Source organism: Corythoichthys intestinalis, chromosome 1 (genome assembly GCF_030265065.1).
Source record: "Corythoichthys intestinalis isolate RoL2023-P3 chromosome 1, ASM3026506v1, whole genome shotgun sequence".
Classification (NCBI taxonomy): Eukaryota; Metazoa; Chordata; class Actinopteri; order Syngnathiformes; family Syngnathidae; genus Corythoichthys; species Corythoichthys intestinalis.
In genome coordinates, this window is record NC_080395.1 from 76,124,311 (window position 1) to 76,147,258 (window position 22,948).

General features: G+C 39.5%; 1 protein-coding gene across 2 annotated transcripts in view; it reads right to left on the minus strand.

Moving 5' to 3' along the window:
- Window positions 1-22,948, minus strand: part of LOC130918445 (ribonuclease P protein subunit p29-like) — a 33,865-nt gene that overhangs the window by 10,178 nt on the left and 739 nt on the right. For both annotated transcript variants that reach the window (XM_057840149.1, XM_057840141.1), the window contains exons 2-5: window positions 20,509-20,564; window positions 13,643-13,857; window positions 13,446-13,523; window positions 6,377-6,438 (exon numbers count right to left, since the gene is read on the minus strand). In XM_057840149.1, coding sequence (XP_057696132.1) covers window positions 6,377-6,438; window positions 13,446-13,523; window positions 13,643-13,857; window positions 20,509-20,564 — 411 coding nt within the window. The remainder of the gene's footprint in view (window positions 1-6,376; window positions 6,439-13,445; window positions 13,524-13,642; window positions 13,858-20,508; window positions 20,565-22,948) is intronic.

The following is a 22,948-nucleotide window of genomic DNA, read 5'->3' on the forward strand; positions in this document are numbered from 1 at the left end:
ATGGGTGGAAGAATGGGTGCTGCACATTCTTGTACATTAGGTGGTGGAATGCACCTGAAAGTTGCTTGCAATCTTGCCTGGCACGGCCAGACTGTTCTTCCTGTATTTTTCAAACACTGAGAGAATAGTCTGGGACCCAGCCCATTAACGGCCTCTCGAGCAAGTACAAAATCAATCGTCAAATCAGATTCGTTTATTTGCGTGACAGGAGAGCCGACAATATGTTCCAATCCACGGTAAAATCAGTTTTAAATTACCAAAAACACATCGACACAAGTCATTAGCAACAGTCTGTCTCACGCTAGCCATGTTGAATAAATTCCGCTCTCCTCGTATGTTTACTTCCGCAGCAAGTTCCTCGTCGCGTTTCTAACGTCACATCCGCCCGTCGCTAATTGGTCCACTCCGCTGTCTGTTTGCTGTGGCTTGCTCCCCCCTGGAAATTTTATCCGCTTAATGGTGGCCAGACTCAATAGCTGGAACAGCGCTGAGTCTGGAGTACCAGGCTACTTGCAACCAGCCATTAATTAGTACACTAGTACCCAATTGCGACTGGCTGTTCACATGGCTGCCCTATGTCACTCCCTCCATTGGCTTTATGCTATAAATACGAGAGATTCGGACGTATTAATTAATTATTCTTCAAATGGTCTGGCATGTGGGTTGAATAATATCTTTATATGTCTGAATTTGACACATAAATCACTTTAGGGCAGGGGTGTCCAAACTTTTTGCAAAGGGGGCCAGATTTAGTGTGGTAAAAATGTGGGAGGCCGACCTTGGCTGACGTCCTTTACATAGAAAAATATATTTAAGCAAATTTTAGCAACCATTATTTGTGTCACATTTGCTTTATTATTATTTTTTTTTATTAATAATTTCAACAATCTCTCAACTAGCCTATGTGGCATTCTCTTTCAACTCTCGGGCTCTTGCTGCTGTAAAATTAAACTAGCTTCAAGTTGCTTCAATTTCTTGCTACCGATCTTCCCTGTAATCCTGTCGTCCATGTCAGTGTGTCTTGTTTGGTCATATCGCCTCACATTGAACTCTTGAAAAACAGCGACTGTCTCTTTGCAAATGAGGGAGACATAGTTGTTGCGTATTTTAGTGAAGAAGTAGTCCAATTTCCACCTATTCTTGAAGCGTCGGCGGTCGCAGTCAACTTTGTTTTTTTGTTGATTGTCGCCATTTTAGAAAATTAGGAGTAAAAGGTCACACGGGGTAATGTTGTTTAGAGTGCTGGTGCCTTTTAGTGGGTAAATGATGAGCAGCATTTAGTGTGTAAGCTATTTCATATGCTGGTAGCAGTACTGCTGACCAATTTATTAAGTCTGTGTGTGGGCCAGATGTCATTGATTTTATGAAAGAGGCTGGGGGCCGGATGAAATTTGACCACGGGCCGCATTTGGCCCCCGGGCCGGACTTTGGGCATGTCTGCCTTAGGGGCATCGTGGCACTCTAAAATTCTTTTCATTAATGGCAGATTGCAAGCAACTTTTAGGCACCACCATCTAATGTACAAGAATCTGCAACATCCATGTTTCTACCCTTAAGATCTATACGTAAACTTGACTTGTGTTTAACTTGGTTCTGACTTTCAAGAATGTAAAAGTGCTTTTCTTACATATCTGTCCCATTATCAACCACAAAAAAAAAAAAAAAAAAAAAAACGTTAAGTTTTATGTTTAAGCCAGTGTTTTTCAACCTTTTTTGACTCGAGGCACGTTTTTTCATTGGAAAAAATCTCGCGGCACACCACAAACTAAAAATGTTCCAAAATTATTTTCTGCACAATATATTTAAAGTGCCTGTGACACGAAAAAGCATGTTTATTTCATAATACACGCGGTATTTTATGCCCCTGAATGATATGGGCCGCTTGGATGTGTGTGGAAGCGATCGCTTTTTTTATTTAGTTTTTTTAATCCCGCGCCATGAAAATGAGTGACTTCCGGCTTCGGTCTTGCATTGAGGAGGAGGGCGCTGTGACGTGTACGGTAGAAGACGTCCTCTTCACGCTACAGTGTACTGTTGTGTATGAGGACAAAGGATTCAGCTGATTTTGCGGATTAATACATTTATTTTTCACATCACGCCAGCCAAACGGCTGCAGAAAAATCATTCTGTATGAGGGAGAGGCGTATGCGCCTTTTTGGAGTATCAAAAGGTTCCCATTCACCGTGGATATTTACTGTGGGACCATTGGACTTACGAGGAAGTGCGTAAACATCTTGTTTTGTATTATGTCAAATACGAATACAGCGATTACAAAGTAAACACTACAAACTTCCTTTAAATGAAGGACTACTTACGTTTGATCATTGATAGGCATGTAAAAAGCTCTCCTAATGCTCATTAGCAGCAGCACGTTAGCTGCACAACAACTCCAGCCACCCTCCTCTGGGGAACGAACTGTAAATTGCTCTCCGCCGGGCGGTTTGCCGATCCGCAAACACAATCGACAACCGGGTCGTCATGTCAAATAATCCAGGATAGTTATGTGTGATTTTCCGCTTCGAAGACTTTGAAACATCACTCGGTTCGGGTTAGCATGTCGGCTAGCTGTCACGCCTTCTGGTTTGTTTACATTCTCCGAAGCCAGGGAAGGGAAATGACATATGTCCGATTTAGGTGTCATAAAATATCGTTTGGGAGGTGCGACAGTAAAGGTGAAGTCGACAGTTTTGACCATTATGGAGTAATTTTGCCATGTCGTCCTGAATAAATGCATTTTTATTATTTCATATTCCATTCAGCACAAGACTGTTATTTGTCATGACCATGCCATTTATTTAGCAATTGGGGAAAATACTTGGATAAAAAGAATATCCTGTAAAAATATTGAAGTAAAGAGACTGAAACAATGACATTTTGTGGCTCTCTTCGTCGCGTTTTCCTCGTTCTGAATAATTCCCCCTCAATGGGCTGAATAGTAAAACCGATGAGCCCAGTCTACCACTGACGTCATCCACCTGTTGGGGACGCTACAGCCCTATAATGGTAGGCGTGGCTAACCGGCAGATTAAAAGACTAATTTCTCGTCATCTGTGCTTTGCCAAATTGTTGTATATTGTCGAATCGTCTCAAAATATGATTCTAATTCACATAATAATGCCATTTAAGACTTTTTTTCTCGTGTCATATGCTCTTTAATTATAAAATAATTTCTCAATATGTATACTTGCTCAGTGTGAAACTTGAGCCTGTTTAGATGAACACAGAGTCAATATCCTTATTCTTCAACCGTTCTCAGTCTCTGGATTTATTTATTTATTTATTTTTATACCAGTTAGGCCTGAATAAGCTCTGAATTATCAAAAAGGGGGACTTGAGCAATGTCTTTACCCACATCTGGGCCGAGCATCTCGCAGACAATGGCTTTGCAGGCAGGTAGTATTAAACGTCTCTGTCACGGTGTGGGACTTTTTGGATTTAGCAACAAGGTAAATGGCTTTGAGATGGCTTTGAGGGCTTTCTCATTTACCTTTGTAGTTTTTATCAAAAGGTTGCCTGTTTCTCTGTGTTTTCACGAAGGCAAACAAAATAGTCCATCGACTTGTTTTAAAGCGACAGGTGTTTCGTTTGGAGATGACGTTTGAACTTGCTTAGCACCATGGCGCTGTTTTTGGATTGCTGTCCGTGTCGCGTTCAAGAACTGCTCAGATTTTTAGCCATTAGCCACCTTGCTGTTCTCAACAATGTGTTGGAATATAACACAGGGGGAGGATTGACGGTCGTCACATATGGATATAATAGAAAGGACACTTTGGAGTACATCGACACATAACGAGACAAACCAAATTATGTGCAGTAGACGTGCTGGGGTCTACATTGTCCTGTACAGCAAGGTCATTGATGGCTAGAAATCAGAGCAGTTTTTGAACGCGACACGAGCGATACTACGCTCATCTGCACAAGACCAAGAACTTTCTACCTATTCTTCCTTCCTTCAACTGCAACTCCACCAGACGACATAAAAAAACAATATTGTAATAGTAGGCGAATGGGGAAATAGAAAGGAGAGGAGTCAGTGATGACTTTCACACTTTATTGTGGCAACAATGGGAAATAATAAACAAAATAACAGCAGCATCCGCAACATGCGACCGCGAACTTGGCTCTCACGCCGTTCTCCCTGAGACCCCCCCCCTTGCTTGCTTCCTGCAACGTCACTACTCTGCAGTCTGATGGCCCCTTCAAGGGCCCGTACACAGTTACGGACATTACAAATGTACAGTGCCTTGCAAAAGTATTCGGCCCCCTTGAATTTTGCAACCTTTCGCCACATTTCAGGCTTCAAACATAAAGATATGAAATTTAACTTTTTTGTCAAGAATCAACAACAAGTGGGACACAATCGTGAAGTGGAACAACATTTATTGGATAATTTAAACTTTTTTAACAAATAAAAAACTGAAAAGTGGGGCGTGCAATATTATTCGGCCCCTTTACTTTCAGTGCAGCAAACTCACTCCAGAAGTTCAGTGAGGATCTCTGAATGATCCAATGTTGTCCTAAATGACCGATGATGATAAATAGAATCCACCTGTGTGTAATCAAGTCTCCGTATAAATGCACCTGCTCTGTGATAGTCTCAGGGTTCTGTTTAAAGTGCAGAAAGCATTATGAAAACCAAGGAACACACCAGGCAGGTCCAAGATACTGTTGTGGAGAAGTTTAAAGCCGGATTTGGATAAAAAAAGATTTCCCAAGCTTTAAACATCTCAAAGAGCACTGTGCAAGCCATCATATTGAAATGGAAGGAGCATCAGACCACTGCAAATCTACCAAGACCCGGCCGTCCTTCCAAACTTTCTTCTCAAACAAGGAGAAAACTGATCAGAGTTGCAGCCAAGAGGCCCATGATCACTCTGGATGAACTGCAGAGATCTACAGCTGAGGTGGGAGAGTCTGTCAATAGACAGCAATCAGTCGTACACTGCACAAATCTGGCCTTTATGGAAGAGTGGCAAGAAGAAAGCCATTTCTCAAAGATATCCATAAAAAGTCTCGTTTAAAGTTTGCCACAAGCCACCTGGGAGACACACCAAACATGTGGAAGAAGGTGCTCTGGTCAGATGAAACCAAAATTGAACTTTTTGGCCACAATGCAAAACGATATGTTTGGCGTAAAAGCAACACAGCTCATCACCCTGAACACACCATCCCCACTGTCAAACATGGTGGTGGCAGCATCATGGTTTGGGCCTGCTTTTCTTCAGCAGGGACAGGGAAGATGGTTAAAATTGACGGGAAGATGGATGCAGCCAAATACAGGAACATTCTGGAAGAAAACCTGTTGGTATCTGCACAAGACCTGAGACTGGGACGGAGATTTATCTTCCAACAGGACAATGATCCAAAACATTAAGCCAAATCTATCTACAATGGAATGGTTCAAAAATAAACGTATCCAGGTGTTAGAATGGCCAAGTCAAAGTCCAGACCTGAATCCAATCGAGAATCTGTGGAAAGAGCTGAAGACTGCTGTTCACAAACACTCTCCATCCAACCTCACTGAGCTCGAGCTGTTTTGCAAGGAAGAATGGGCAAGAATGTCAGTCTCTGGATGTGCAAAACTGATAGAAACATACCCCAAGCGACTTGCAGCTGTAATTGGAGCAAAAGGTGGCGCTACAAAGTATTAACGCAAGAGGCCGAATAATATTGCACGCCCCACTTTTCAGTTTTTTATTTGTTAAAAAAGTTTAAATTATCCAATAAATTTTGTTCCACTTCACGATTGTGTCCCACTTGTTGTTGATTCTTGACAAAAAATTAAAATTTTATATCTTTATGTTTGAAGCCTGAAATGTGGCGAAAGGTTGCAAGGTTCAAGGGGGCCGAATACTTTTGCAAGGCACTGTATATATTATATATATAAATGTGACATTAGATCATTTGTCGCGGCACACCTGACGATCTCTCACGGCACACTAGTGTGCAACGGCACACTGAAAAACACTGGTTTAAGCGATCACATACATATCTATATCTGCCGTCAATGCTTGAGAAGAAGTGACATTGTTTCGCACATGCGCAGTAGTAATCTGTCGCGATTGGGTAGTGATAACACAACCACAACAAGGATTAACACCCAACACGGCGGCTGCCGCGAGCTGACACACGAGTCGCAAATCTCTCCCCTTTGCTTCCTTTTTTTGGGGGGAGGCGAAATGAGCAGAGTTCAGGACTGCGCAGCAATGGAACATCGCTATCACTACATTGTGTTTATTTCATTATAATTGAACTTTGTTGTTTATGAGCCTTTAATGAGAAAACTTTGAAAATGTTCAAACATTGCTTTTTATCTCAAAATCTTTGAGTTCTGACGCATTCTGTAAAATGTTCATTGATTCATATGACGCTTTACCTATGATGATGGCACCATGAAAGTCCGCCTTCACTAGTTTCTTCTGCACAGACTGAGGACTGCTGCAAAAGGAACACACCTGTTAACCAGATTACGCACTCTGCCATATCTTGAATCAGTAACTCAACATCAATTTTCTACCGATCGCATTCATTAAGGGAAATACAATCCCGAAGATGGCTTGGCAATACAGCCTCCATCTAAATTCAGGCATGAAAATGGGTCAGGGGTTAAAAAGGTGAGAAGGGTGTGGAGGAAATATGTTCCGGTACACTGTACACCCCAACAAAATATTGAGCTCTGTCGACCCACACTGTGTTTCAGCAGGGCCGTGCAGAGACTGGTGGAGGGGCGGGTGCTCGTAGATCAAAAGGGGCACATGAACAAGTATTTAATACACCTTAAAACAACATAACTTCAATTTTAACCAGCTTTAGATAATAATTGGCTGCGACTGTGACATACTTTAATTGGGAGGGAGCAACAGTGAATAGAAATCAAAACTGTCATCAACACTTTCTGGCTGTGACTCGGTCAGTCTGCCTATTTTCTTCCTTCAACCTCTGCATCAAAACTTCCTTCCTCAACTTGTTCATCTGAGAACAAACCACATCAGATGGCCACTGAGCCACCAACAGCACAGTTTTCTTAAAACTATTATTTCATTATTATCCATACTTAACAACTCTAGCACCTAATGATTAATAAAGCAATGACATAAAATCTTATAGAAAAATAACATTGTAATTGTGTTTATAATTGTATTTAATACCCGACTATCCTTGCAAACTTGTTCTTACCAGGTCTGCTATTCACCCAGCTGATGAGGTATCCACTGCCTTTAGCAGCCTCATCTAACTCCTTTTTTTATCCCTCAATCTCCCTTCCCTACGAGGTATGTCTATGTAATGAAATATAAATATTTAAAAAAAACAAAAAAACAGACTCCCGGTGGCTTTTAGTTTTAAAGCTTTCTTAATTTCTTTCTCTCTCAATAACGATGGAGGTAGATTTGTGTTTTTATTATTCAATCAAAAAAGTTACTTCTATCAAAAACAAAGTTGCTTCAATCAAAATACATTAAATACTTTTAATCCCCAAAAAGTCACTTCAATAAAAAAATTGTTTTTGATTGCAAAAATAAATTTGAGACAAAAAAAGCATTTGAAAACTATTTTTCTTGATTGAAACAATTTTTTCCATTGAAGTAATGTTGTTTTGCGTTTGGGCCACATTTTGGCTAGGACATTTGTGTCTTTATTATTCAATCAAATAAGAAAATAAAAGATATAATAATAGAATAGAATAAAAAGAAAAACTTTGCACATGTGTCAATCACCGTTTAACAAAGCCTGAGAGGGTTTGAGTAGACTCACTATGAAGCATTTAATAAAGCCAAGCATTTTCTTACTACTTTATTCTTGTTTAAAAATAATTCAGTGGGGCAGTAACATGTTTAAAAAGTATCATAATTCTTACATTTTGAATTGCTTGAAAACCATTTATAAATGATACTTTGGTGGAAAAAAGTGAAAAAACATGTCATATATATGTATCTTTTTATATTACCGCTAAATACACAAGCTTGACGCCAATTTAACGGGAGCTATTTTTTTTCATGGGAGATTTGGCTAGCTCTGGCAGTGTTCAACGGAAGCTGCAACGAATGGCAGTAACTTTTTTATATCGCAAAATGTGAAAACGATTGAAACCATTACTCACCAAATTCAATCTGCTGGCAAATACAGGCAAGTGTGTATGCTGCGCTCTTGTCTGCCCCGGTGTGGATAAGGCCTGCTTTTTGTTTTCGCAGCTTTGCAATGCAACCAAAGGCTCTCCGAGCACTCCATGTAGAGTAAGGAGTGCGCGCGTTTGGAATAATGGAACGCAGCTTGGGCCGATGATTGGTTCTCGTCAGCGAAGCATCTAGAAGGATTTGCTGACTGTGTTCTTAAGTGCTCAGTTTACGTACTAAGTTAATCACATGATGATAATAATAATAATAATTAAATAAAACCTCCCGACACCCCCCCCTCCTCCCATAAAGAATTTCTCCTCGGATCTACGCAATTCACGTAGGTCGCCCTTTTTGACTTCAAAACGGCGAATTTCGCCGAAAGGTGAGAGATTTTCATGCCTGAAATTCATGATCTGTGCGAGTGTTCTGTTAATAAAGGGGTAAAAAAAATTCCCCGTGACTTGTTAATTTGTTCCGGAGCTGCTTTCGTATCGGGATTTTTTTTTTTGGATAATGAATCGCGTTTAACATGTACCGTAATTTTCGGACTATAAGGCGCACCTGACTATAAGCCGCCACCCACCAAATTTGACACTAAAGCCGCATTTGTTCATTGATAAGCCGCGCTGGATTATAAACTGCAGTTGTTCTCATTGTATTGTGAGGTTTTTACACCAAAAGATAGTAACCGGTAACACTTTATTTGACAGCGGCATCATAAGAGCAATCAACCACCATGAGGCTTTGAACCAATTGGCTGCAAAGCTTCATTGCTTTAAGAAGCTTCTTTTGGCCATCTCTGCTCCCTTGAGGGAGACGGTCAACCTCTGCTGCCACCTGCTGTCAACACTGTCATCCAACATGCCTCCTACCATGCGCTGTAGCGCTACAAATGTAAATGACAATCAAAATTCATGTTCTGTGCCAATTATTTCTTCAGTTGCTGTTCCAGTTGTTCCATTAATTGCTAGTCATGGTGTTTGATAACACTATTTGACAGTCATTATTATGTCATTATTATGACATAACACTGGCATGAGCATTAATCAATGCTAATGACGGATATCATTTTGAGTCATTCGGCAAATAGTTTCACTTTTGAATGGATGCAAATGATTGGCGCTGGACATAAATGGAGTTAGTGACACAATTTTCTGGATGACACTTAATGACATCTGTCATATCCATTCATTAACGCTCATGATAGTGTCATGTCATAATTATGACGGTTTTAGGGTAGTTCCAAGATGCCGCTGTCAAATAAAGTGTTACGTATTAACCCGATAAATCAACAAATAAGCCGCAGGATTCAAAATGAGGGAAAAAAGTAGCGGCTTATGGTCCGAAAATTACGGTAAATTGGCTAATTCGTTCCAAGCTATACTAAAAACGGCACAATTTGACCTCCATGAAAATGGCCACCCATCAGACGCAAATTAAAATAAAAATGATGTCAATCGTTTGTGCTGTAAAAAGCTTTGTTTGTGCTATCGTTTTTGAGATATTTACAATTCTTTTGTAGGTCAATCTGAAGTCAACCAGCGCCCCCATTTTGATTAAAAATGGCTAAAAATTCAAAATCAATCGTTTATGCTTCGTTTGTGCTGTAAAAATTTTCATTTGTGCAAGAAAATATTTCGTTTGTGCGGCTATCGTTTTTGAGATATTGAGTTATGAATTTGGAGTGATGACGTCACGCAGCCCCTCACTTATTGCAAAATGAACCAGTAATGATGCCGTTCGTTTTTGCTAGCTAGTCTCTGTTAAGTTTCAGAGAGCGAGCAAAGGCCAAACAGCCAACTAGTGTACTTCGCTATCTCTCTGATTGGTTGGCTTCGTGACACGTTGGTTGCATGTGCTCAATTGAAAACTGACGAGCACAGGAATCGAGAAATTGAGCGAGAGCAGGAGGTGTGCTCAAAATCCATTATTACCCGCTCAGAATAGAGGCAGCACAGGTGTGCAGAAATTGAGCGAGAGCAGGAGGTGTGCTCAAAATCCATTATTGCTCGCTCAGAATAGAGGCAGCAATATAACGTCATACGCCTAGCTCACGCCCGCCCACTGAGTTTGAGGAGTGATTTCACTAGTAAAAAGCTTTGAATGAATTTTGCCGCTTCAACGATTCGTTTAATTAGAGTGGCGTTGTAATTGTTTGTTTTAAAAGTCTTTGCATTTAATTTCATTGATTTGGGTGGATACACTGCTCTCTGGTGGCAACAGTAAATATGCCACAACTCGTCGAACATGGCTGAAATCCATTTGTTCCCATTAAGTTTTGAGCTGATGTTTGTTCATGCATTCGTTATTTAGTTTAGATGTATATTTGGCAGTGTTTTGTGGGGATGTGTGAACAATTTGTTCAGGGCATTGTAAAAATTAAAAAAAAAAAAAAAAAAAACCTTAGCATTTTATAACACTTGAGCTAGTGGACTTTTGCTATGCAAGTTAGCGAATTGTTCTTTTGTCGTACAGTACTTAGATCCTCATTTATTTATTCTTTTGGTATCGTTTGAGGCTAAATTGAGGTTTTGTTTTTTTTTTTTTTTTTTTAAATGCCTTTGTTTCTCTTGTGAAATGAAAGTGCAATTCTGCATAGTTAGAAGAAACACTCAGGAATTGTATTTTGTATTCGCATTTAATGTTCTTTTGAAAGAGTAATCTTTGGAAGCCAAAATAAATATTACTGCAGGCATAAACACTTGTTTTACGTATCCTAAAATTTATTAGGCAGTAGAGCTGAGAATCTTTGGGCACCTAACGATTCGATTACGATTACGATTCAGAGGCTACGATTCGATTATAAAACGATTATTGATGCACCCCACTCCTTTTTTTTTTTTTTTTAATTTGTTTTGTACATTAGTTCCAAAATTGTTCAAAAATCCTCTCAGGCTAAACCAAACTACTATTTCAGTATCAAGTTAACATATAGCAGTAAACAAATATACAAAAATAACAGTAAATAAAAAACTCCAGTCCCCATTCTATATCAGCAGCTTTAAACTACTTTCAATTAATTTAATGTTCTGAATCAACCGTTAAAGTTGTTAAAATTGCTCCTGTTATTCCATAATTTCTCTTTTGTCTACTTTCAACATGTAAAAGTTTTAAAACTATTTTAAAGATAGATTCAAGTCAATATTTTACCGATTTAGGAGTATTTTAGATAAAAAGTTAATTAGGTTCGCTTGGAAGGTTCGCAACAACAGCCTTGCAGGGAAGTGTACTGCTTTAAGATGGCGGCCGTTACTAACGCCCGCATCTAGTTTTTTGTAGATGTGCTGGTAACGATACCGAAGCTACAATGCATCTAGTCCTATATAAATTATATCTACCGTAACATAATGTGGCTTGTAGCAGCTTTTCGGCAGCAGTCAGGTATGTTGTTGTTGTTTTTTTTTTTTATCTCGTGGCATGAGTTGAGCTAGAGCCGTGAGTTGAACATTGGCGTTACCCGAGGGGCCGGGTAATGAGAAGCATGATGTTTAGCTACTCTCGCTCCGTCCCTAATTGCGTACCGAAGACCGCGCGGCGCGCTGAGTGTGTCGTACTTCTGCTTTACTTGGCATATTTCAATAATCGGAATTTGGATGTTTGTGAATCGTTCTCGAATCTTCCACGGCCGAATCGCGAATAATGTAAGAATCGGAAATTTTGCACACCTCTATTAGGCAGCGCATTAAATATTTGTAATCTGATCACTCAATTATTCGAACTAACTAATCGATAGTTCTGCTGTTAGTCATCTGACTATTTTTACGATTAGTCGACTAATATTTTTTTTTTTTTTTTTTTTTTTTTTTACTAATTTAGCAATGAAATTTTTGTTGATGCTTATCAATTCACAAAAAAACATTTTGGAACACTTTAATTCTTTACTAAAGTACAAATAAACACTAAAATAACAATAATAAATCACAAATAAACAATTAGTTCAAATGCTGATAGCATTAACTAGCGCAAAAGAATAAAAACGTAAACAGATTCAGAACACTGACTGCCTTTCCAACATGATTCCAAACAATTTTTAAAAAAATACCTAGCATTAATATTATAGTATAGTACTATATATAACAGTATTATAATCATTGCCAATCAGATTTTTCATAAAGGGTTTCATTTTAAAGGTATTCTTGGTGTTGAATCTTAATTCTGAAGTATGTGGGATTAACTCCAGAAATCGTTACTTATATGACGAACATGACATGCTTTTATTTTGAAATGTTCACCGGAAGTACGTTCGCTAAACAGCCAACTTAAGCTTTGTATTCCGCAAAAAAAGCACTTCTTGTCATGTGGTGTCAGTAATAAAAATTTTCGTTTTTTTCGTTTGCAAATGCTGTTAACCAGTGATTTTTCATGTTTGAAGTGTCACCCTTTAACTGCAAGTTTGCATTTTGGAGAAGACTGCCAATGTTTTATAGCAGGCTAAAGTAGGTTCTTTTTTTCCTTTTAGTCTGAATGTAGCAATGCTAACGTACAGTGTTTGATATAGGTGTGTTTCCTTATTTTGTATGTCTGAACTGTAATTCTGTGGCGTGTTGATTACCAATAAACATCTGTGAAATGAACTGGAGTCTCATATGTCACCTACACGCACGCACAAATGTATGCATGCACGCAAGCACGCACGGGGATAAAACGCAGCCGTGAAAATTATTGCCCTCATTTTTATTTATCTTGCGATAAATGGACTCATTGCAACAGGCTTAGCAATTTCAATAAAACATGTCGTTAGTTAGTTAGATGGACTTACTCTTGTCGTCTTCGAAAATTAAAACTGGGTGACAGTGTAGGTGTTTATTCACAGCCGACGTGCAGTGTTTTGGACACTGGTGTGCTTTTTTGGCTTTGCGACGCTTTCCCCGCTTGCATACCAAGCGTCCGACATTCTGAACTTTCCTTGCATAAATTTTTTTAAACCCTTCATTAACCGTCAACGGGATGTTGTGCTCGTCGATGGATTTACGTCATCGATGACATCGCCTATGTCGACTACTCAGGACAGCTCTAATCGATAGATTAATCGATCACCTAAATAATCGATAGCTGCTGCCCTAATTCATTTGTCACTGATGCTGGGTAGGCAATTAAAAAAAAGGTTTTACTGAATTCAGTCTGTATTAGCCTTTTCCTCCCATTTCATAAATATTTTTAAGCAGCGCCTGACCAAGCCATTGCAGCAAATTGGCATCGGAAGCCAAAAAAATTGTATCGGAAACTCACGAGAGGATACGCAAACTCTACACAGGTCAGGCAGAGATACGATTCAAACCCTCAACTCGTCCTTTATAGCAAAAGGAATCGCACACTCAAGTTTTTATTTACCTTGTTGGATTTAGTCCATTGCAGAGATGAATAATATATTGTTTCCAGAGTTCGTGCAATGGTAAGAAAAGCTCATACCTGCAGTCACATACGTGGGAAGGAAGAAAACAAAAAATAGCTTCAAATAAAGAACAGGCATTATATTGCTGATTGTTTTTAGTCACTATTAGGATATGGACTGTAGATTCATAACTAACCTCTGGTGTTCACTTTTTACGTGGAAGATCTTCATTTCCCTTTTCTGCTGAGCATTCATTCCTTTGGCTTTCATTTTAGTGGACGTCTTTTTCTTTGGCCTGGAGTACTCCAAGATCACCGCTTTATGACTCAGCACACTTTTTGTATCATTTAGGTGAGCATTATTCTTCAGGAATGCTTGGGTGAAAGTCTCAGCTTTGGAGTAAATCTGAGGCTGGCAAAGAAAAAAAAAGTGTTTAAAAAGACAAAAAGAATGATTTGTACACAGAGGGCGGCACGGTGGAAAAAGTGGTTAGTAGTCCTGCAACGATTAATTGATTAACTCGAGTTATTCGATAAGTAAAAAATATTCGAATTAAATTTTGCTGCTTCGAGTATTCGTTTCATTAAAGTGGCGTGTAATGGTTTATTTTGAAAGTGTTTACATTTAGTTTTATTGATTAGGGTGGATAGACTGCCCTCTGGTCTAGAGCCTAGTTCGGGCCTAAAAAATCCAGCCCGACCCGACACGGCCCGCTGGTATTGAGGCCCGACCCGGCCCGAGCTCGATCACTTAACTAGATTTTTTTTTTTTTTTTTTTGAGTGACGCGGAAAAAACGCAGCAGCAGCAATTTATTTTCATTTCTTCGAGTTGGCAGAAAAAAACGCAAGTTTTCTTAATGTTTAAATAATCTACATATTTTTTTTATAATTATCAAAGCATTCACACAACGAAATAACGCTGGGAAAGTTTGTTAAACATATTTCTGAGTGTGTGGGATATTGTTCTCACATGGATGCGCCTCTCTGACAAGGAGAGGGAACAGGAGAGGGCGGCGCCTCGGCCGTGCAGCGGGAGGACAAGAAGAAAAAGCGGCCGGCGCCACGGCGTTCGTGCACACGCACAAGCAAAAGCGCAATACAGAGAGCATGCTCTCCATTTTTTTATTTTTTTAAAATAATTTATTAGTCCGGCATGGCGGCCCGACCCGACCTGACCCGAACGTGAATGCTTAAATTGTGGGCCCGACATTCGGGTCGGGTCGGGTCGGGTTCGGGTTCGGGCACAAAATCTAACCTCTACTCTGGTCTGCCTCATTTCACATGGCTTAATCCAACTGCTGCCCTCTAGTGGCAACAGTGAATATGACATAATTCACATCGCTGAATTCAGCTGCTCCCTGTTAAGACCAACATAAGCCAAGTTTTTGTTAGAGCTAATATTTTTATGAATGCATTCCTAATTTAATCTACTGGTATAGCTAGGCATTTTTGTAGGAATGTGTTTGAACCATTAATTGTAAAAAAAAAAAAAAAGTTAGTTTTACAGCATTTAAGCTAGCAGACGTTTGCTATGGAATTAAGCCAATTGTTCTTTTGTTGTACTTAGATCCTCATTTATTTTTTTATACCGTTTGAGCCTCAGCTCAGGTATTTTTTTTTTTTTTTATGTTCCTTATTAGATTACTCGATTATTCCAACTAACTAGTTCATCGATTAATCGACTACCAAAATAATCGATAGCTGCAGCCCTGGTGGTTAGCGCATCCGCTTCACAGCTCTGAGATGAAGGGGTCAATCTCAGGCTCATGCCTTTATTTATAGAGTTTGCATGGGTTTTTCATTGAGAACATTGTGAACTTATGACGGAAACTGTGGCAAATTTGAATCTCGTTCACATCTTGTCAGACGAAAACTGGCATCCTTCTCATTATATTTATTCTCCCAAAACGTGTTCTTAGCTCGTCATCGTCATGAAAAAAAATTGTTCGTTGATGAAAAGAACACTGGCGCATGCACATACTAAAGGGTATGGAGGGGGGGGGGGGGGGGGGGGATTAGGATTGGCCCTAAAAGCTGGTGGCACTACGCCTGAACTAAACTTCGACAAGCTCCTTGCGGTAACTGTCGCAATAGTCAATATGTCAATTCATCGCAGGGTAAATGTGAATGAAGTCGGTAAGTTCTAAAGTTGCACCGATACCAGTATCGGCAGGGGGCACCGATCCGGCCCGAATTGGTAGTATCGGTAACGACGAGTACCAACATTTAGGGCGCCGATACCATCTACTGGCATCACTTGAACGCAAATGTACTGTCCTCCCCACGTGAGCTAACTTCCCAATTCCCAATGCATGACATCTGTATGTCTTTGTCTCAAAATTACCAAACGAAATTAACACCTTCGTCTTCAGTTTTAAGGATGTAGATAGACTACAACGCATATCCGCGATGTTACGCTGCTCATCTAACATGGCATTCATAAACGATTAGCATACGTAAGCTAACGCCTGCTATTATAGCGCCGATGGGATCAGAAAGGTTTCATGATGAACAATGAGTGGCAAATTAAGAGCGCTGTACTTCAAACTCGTCCTGTTTATGAAAGTCGATTGTCATATGAGTTGTGCAGTAATGAGCAGAAGTGACTTCTGTGGCCAGACAACACTCAAGTGGCGCAGCGCGCACACTAGATATAATCAAATAGCAACCTAGATGTCCTATGTTAGATCCCATGCTAACTCCCGCGCGCACACACTAGATATCATCAAATAGCAACCTAGATGTGCTACATTAGATCCCATGCCATTCGCTGTGTGAGCCCAGAGCGACGCGTAGTCCATATACTACATTGATGAATTAGAAACCACCATGACTGAATGGAAGTTAAGCAGGCGAAATCAATCCATACCAGTGACTATAGATAATGCTGCAAATACTGTTAATTCAGTACATGTTACAGATGGACTCGGACCACAAATAGGATGTTTTGCTTGTATGGTAAATATAGCTGCTAAGAGAGCTGCAGCAATCAACCGTGTGCCCCACTTTACAAACAGTAAAGGTTGTTCTCAGCTCTTATATACAAAATTTCTTCAGATCAGTAAGAAGTAAGCACATAAATATTATGCACTAAAATGCTTATTTATATGATGTTATTTTTGCATGTTAGCAAATAATAATAATAATAATAATTAAAGATACACGATAATATCGGTCGCCGATAATTATCGGCCGATAATGGCAATTATGACGTCACACAGATAATCCAGATAATAAAAAAATTCAACCGATAATGCAATCCGATAATTATATACTTGATTTAGCCTCCAAATGTGCACAACCGAAGAATTCAGCATGCTGCCTCCTCAACCCCTCCCTTCTCTGAAGCCCCTGAGGGAGGAGGGGTTGAGGAGGCGGAGTTACACGACAAGAAATAGTTGAATATTATGGCGGCTGTTACTAAAAAAACGACGCTCTCGCCATCTTCGAAACATGTACCGCAGAAGTTCCACGAGACCGAAAGAAAGCGTCCTCATTCAAAACCACTAACCCAGCATCCATTTAAAACTGCATCACAAAGATTTTTGGAACGAATACGAGCCTGCTGCTGCTAGCGGGAATGCTAAAGCTATTGTAAACACTAAGTTAAACTACGGGGCTTGTGACGATACAGAGTCGGGTTGTTTGGGAAAGCAGCCCAAAGCGGGTGGTAAACTCGCATCTAAGGCTAAACACCGGCACGACTGGAGACCGATAGTCGGCAAGTAGCCGTCCTCCGACGGAGCCCACCGTTCTGGCTGGTCCGGCAGGCCGCCGCGGCGGGCAGAGCCCGGTTCCACGGCTTCAGGACCTCCGGCGAACACCCCGGTTTCTCGAGCGTTCCCTCACGGCGTGCAAGCAGAGCCAGCCCCCGAATACGCCGCGGCGAACCGGCCGGTGCGGGCGGATTATCTGGTAGGAACGTAGCCGCCGCCGAGACGAGATACGATTTTTTTTTTACCGAAATGACCCGAGAGCCAAAGCCCTGGATAAAAAAATAATGCAGTTTATACGACCACCATTCTTCATGAAAAACACGCCAATCACATTTTCACCGTGTACATTTAGAGAAGTGATGTCCAGTAAGCAAGCTTATCATGACGGCACAGTGGTTAGATGATAATTTTAACATGGAGAAAATGAAGTCAGCCAGCCAATAATGCATTCAGTATGTAAAATGACGAGCGGTCAGATGACTTTGTAACGCTGCCTTTATTTTCGGCTTAACAAAACTCAGGCACAAAACAACACGCACGGAGATGCGAGCTCCAACTCCATCCAAATAGTACTGCCGTGAATCAGTTTAGCTGCTGTAAAGCACATGTCGTTAGTGCCGCAAATGTAAACAAAGCGCTGCAGAATGGGTACATGACATCTCGCTCTTTTGAGTTAATCATTTTCACAGTGTGCAACAAAGCATATAACATTAGTAATCACTTTTCAAATTAATCTAATTTATTTGTCTGCTCAATTGCAGTCACAGTAGATAATCAAAACTTATTGGCACTTATTAACACTTATCAATTTAAATATGCACATTCCTGTTGTAATGAAATAACAATAATATTCTGTAGCCACAAATATTATTCAAAATCTTTTCTTCTTCCAAGTTTTTTTTTTTTTAGGATTAAGTATAATAATGTATTGCTTAAAATAAGGCTGTTAAGATTATTTTCAGCAAGCTATTTTTCTTCCAAGAAATCTGAGAGAAATACACTTGAAGCGCTGGCAGATAATTTCACTTATTTCCAATAGATTTACACTTAAAACTGAATAGTTTTAAGGAGGTGTGTTTTGCAGTGTATTAATGTTATATATGTTAGGAATGGCATACTTTTAAAGGCATTTTTGTGCAATTTAGGTATTTACTCTGTAAGTAATTGTTGCCAAAAGTTTACCATTACACAATGTCAGACAATGTCATTATTTAGATGTTGGAATTGACGACTTGTTCATATTTTATGTTGAAAAAAAGAGCAATAAATTATATTTTTGCACAGTAATATTTTCTTTTGTGTATACTTTAAAATTTTACATAAATCTTTAAATAGAATTATCGGCTTGACATTATCGGTTATCGGTTGGAATGAGGAGGAAATTATCGGTTATCGATATCGGTTGAAAAATGTATTATCGTGCATCACTAATAATAATAACAGTTGTATTTTCTGTTTCAGAGCATTAAATGTATTGAATTGTATCGAAAATCGTACCGAACCATGACTTAACTGTATCGTTGCATCCCTTATACGTACATATACACATATACATATACAGTACTGTGCAAACGTTTTAGGCAGGACACCTGCCTAAAACGTTTGCACAGTACTGTATATTTTTATTATGTATATACATTATACAGGATATACTGATTGTATATATTTTCCCCAAGTGGAAGCTTCCATGATCCTAATAAATTTAATAATTAAAAAAATATACAGTGCCTTGCAAAAGTATTCGGCCCCCTTGAATCTTGCAACCTTTCGCCACATTTCAGGCTTCAAACATAAAGATATAAAATTTTAATTTTTTGTCAAGAATCAATAACAAGTGGGACACAATCGTGAAGTGGAACAACATTTATTGGATAATTTAAACTTTTTTAACAAATAAAAAACTGAAAAGTGGGGCGTGCAATATTATTCGGCCCCCTTGCGTTAATACTTTGTAGCGCCACCTTTTGCTCCAATTACAGCTGCAAGTCGCTTGGGGTATGTTTCTATCAGTTTTGCACATCGAGAGACTGACATTCTTGCCCATTCTTCCTTGCAAAACAGCTCGAGCTCAGTGAGGTTGGATGGAGAGTGTTTGTGAACAGCAGTCTTCAGCTCTTTCCACAGATTCTCGATTGGATTCAGGTCTGGACTTTGACTTGGCCATTCTAACACCTGGATACGTTTATTTTTTAACCATTCCATTGTAGATTTGGCTTTATGTTTTGGATCATTGTCCTGTTGGAAGATAAATCTCCGTCCCAGTCTCAGGTCTTGTGCAGATACCAACAGGTTTTCTTCCAGAATGTTCCTGTATTTGGCTGCATCCATCTTCCCGTAGATTTGCAGTGGTCTGATGCTCCTTCCATTTCAATATGATGGCTTGCACAGTGCTCCTTGAGATGTTTAAAGCTTGGGAAATCTTTTTGTATCCAAATCCAGCTTTAAACTTCTCCACAACAGTATCTCGGACCTGCCTGGTGTGTTCCTTGGTTTTCATAATGCTCTCTGCACTTTAAACAGAACCCTGAGACTATCACAGAGCAGGTGCATTTATACGGAGACTTGATTACACACAGGTGGATTCTATTTATCATCATCGGTCATTTAGGACAACATTGGATCATTCAGAGATCCTCACTGAACTTCTGGAGTGAGTTTGCTGCACTGAAAGTAAAGGGGCCGAATAATATTGCACGCCCCACTTTTCAGTTTTTTATTTGTTAAAAAAGTTTAAATTATCCAATAAATGTTGTTCCACTTCACGATTGTGTCCCACTTGTTGTTGATTCTTGACAAAAAAATTAAATTTCATATCTTTATGTTTGAAGCCTGAAATGTGGCGAAAGGTTGCAAGATTCAAGGGAGCCGAATACTTTTGCAAGGCACTGTATATACAGTACTGTGCAAAAGTTTTAGGCAGGTGTCCTGCCTAAAACCTTTGCACAGTACTGTATATATATATATATATATATATATATATATATATATATGTTTCTGGGGGGGTTTTTTGCTAACAGAGTGGTATCGGAATGGTATCGGTATCGGCCGATACTGCACAGCCAGGTATCTGTATCGGTATCGGGCCCAAAAAATGGTATCGGTGCAACACTAGTAAGTTCCAGCTGCCATTTATCGCCACGTGCACTCGGGGGTGTTATTCAATTTCATAGCAACATTAAGCCGGCAGAAGTGCTTCCATCTAAATTTTTGGCCACCAAAATTTGAATGTATGCTTAGCATGTGCAAGTAACTAGTTTTTGATAGCGAAGAAAAACAACAGAACAGGACTTATATTTTTCATCATTTTGTTAACAAATTAGCTTAAAATGTGATATGATCTACTCACCTCAACACCAAGAACTTTTACAAGGTCACAAGGAATTGGCTTGTGCACTACTGCTTCTATTAGGGAAAAGAGTGTTGTTAAAAGAAAATTTTGTCCAATAAAATACAAAAAAAGGCTGCATTGTTTTGACAGGTAATTATGGTGAATCATGATATTGGCGAAATGGCTTTTGGGGGTGGGGGTGGGGTCATACTAACATATCGACTATCATACATAGTGACATATCGAGCTCACATACCTATAGCTCTTAAAATGTATTATTAAATTTTGTGAATTATAGTTCTCATATGCAAATGAAGCTATTAATAAGAAAAGTATGGACGAAATGTCTTATTTTTTGCGTGTCTAGTTGCATCTGGTCATGCGTGCACCCACTCTAATGTGTGTATTTTATTTTATAAATAGGTCTGCCTTACCCCCTAAAAGGCTGTTTTTATCTTTTCCCACCACCAAATGACCAAATAGAATCTTTAAAAAAAAAAAAAAAATTGGTAAAACGAAATTTATATTTCATTTTTGGGGGAGTATTACATTTCATTGTAACTGTGGGAGGAAAAAAATTTTTTTAAGTGAAATATGTGTGCATAAATTCATTTATCTTCTGAACCACTTATGTTCCCACAAAATGCCTTACTCTGACCTTTTATCATGGTGAAGAAGGACCCGTTTAATCACACGATACAATAGATTTGACATCAGATTTACAAAAGAATGGGTCAAGTAAATTGATGGCCTTGCAACTATAGTTTTTATTTTTATTTTTTATTTTTTTTAATAAAATACTTAATAAAATTGCAGTTTTTGTTAATCCTTTGGTGCATAGTGGTCACTACTGTGGACAGCTACTACTACAGTCACTACTGTGACTATAAGTGCAAGTAAACATCCTCTGATTCAAAGATAGCCGAAAACTTGCCATCCGTGTCGACTACAACTGGCATATCCTGTCAATACTTCTATGCCTGAAGAGCTACAGTGGTAAAAAAATATATGTTTTCTGTAACTCTTCACTCTTCGCTTGGTGTAAAGTAATCAACTGTGGGAGCAATTATGAGAAAATGGAAGACCACTGATAATCTCCCTCGATCTGGGGCTCCATGCAAGATCTCACCCCATGGCATCAAAATGATAACAAGAACGGTGAGCAAAAATCCCAGAACCACATGGGGGGACCTAGTGAATGACCTACACAGAGCTGGGACCACAGTAACAAAGGCTACTATCAGTAACACAAAATGCCGCCAGGGACTCAAATCCTGCAAGGCCAGACGTGTCCCCCTGCTGAAGCCAGTACCCGTCCAGGCCCATCTGCGGTTCGCTATAGAGCATTTGGATGATCCAGAAGAGAACTGGGAGAATGTGTTATGGTCAGATGAAACCAAAATAGAACTTTTTGGTAGAAACACAGGTTCTCGTGTTTGGAGGAGAAAGAATACTCAATTGCACCGTACCCACTGTGAAGCATGGGGGTGGAAACATCATGGTTTGGGGCTGTTTTTCTGCAAAGGGACCAGGACGACTGATCTGTGTAAAGGAAAGAATGAACGGGGCCATGTATCGAGAGATTTTGAATAAAAATGTCCTTCCATCAGCAAGGGCAATGAAGATGAGACATGGCTGAGTCTTTCAGTATGACAATGATCCCAAACACACAGCCAGGGCAACAAAGGAGTGGCTTCGTAACAAGCACTTCAAGGTCCTGGAGTGGCCTAGCCAGTCTCCAGATCTCAACCCCATAGAAAATCTGTGGAGGGAGTTGAAAGTCCGTGTTGCCCAACGACAGCCCCAAAACATCCCAGCTCTAGAGGAGATCTGCATGGAGGAATGGGCCAAAATACCCGCAACAGTGTGTGAAAGGCTTGTGAAGAGTTACAGAAAACGTTTGGCCTCCGTTATTGCCAACAAAGGGTATATAACAAAGTATTGAGATGAACTTTTGGTATTGACCAAATACTTATTTTCCACCATGATTTGCAAATAAATTCTTTAAAAATAAAACAATGTGATTTTCAGTTTTTTTTTTCCACATTCTGTCTCTCATGGTTGAGGTTTACCCATGTTGAGAACTTGCACAATTAGTGGTTGACTAAATACTTATTTGCCCCACTGTATGTATTTTATCTTATTTTGTAGACTTCAAAAGCAGCAAAAAATATGGCAGTTTACAGAAATTCGATCCAGCTTCAGTGACGGTGACTGTAGTGACAACAGTGATGATGAGTGACTGCTAAACAACAGAGACATTGGTGCTTAGGTGTAGTGTCTACAGTGTTGAAATTTCCCAAAATTTGTTCAAATGTTTATCAAAGCATAAAAGGGAAAACGGTTTCCATATTCACAACAGAACGCAAGGTAATTCATTGTTGATAGTAAATTTACATTATTTTATGTTGATTGTGCAGATGCATAGAGTCCACTGGATTGGACATGTCTGTAACTT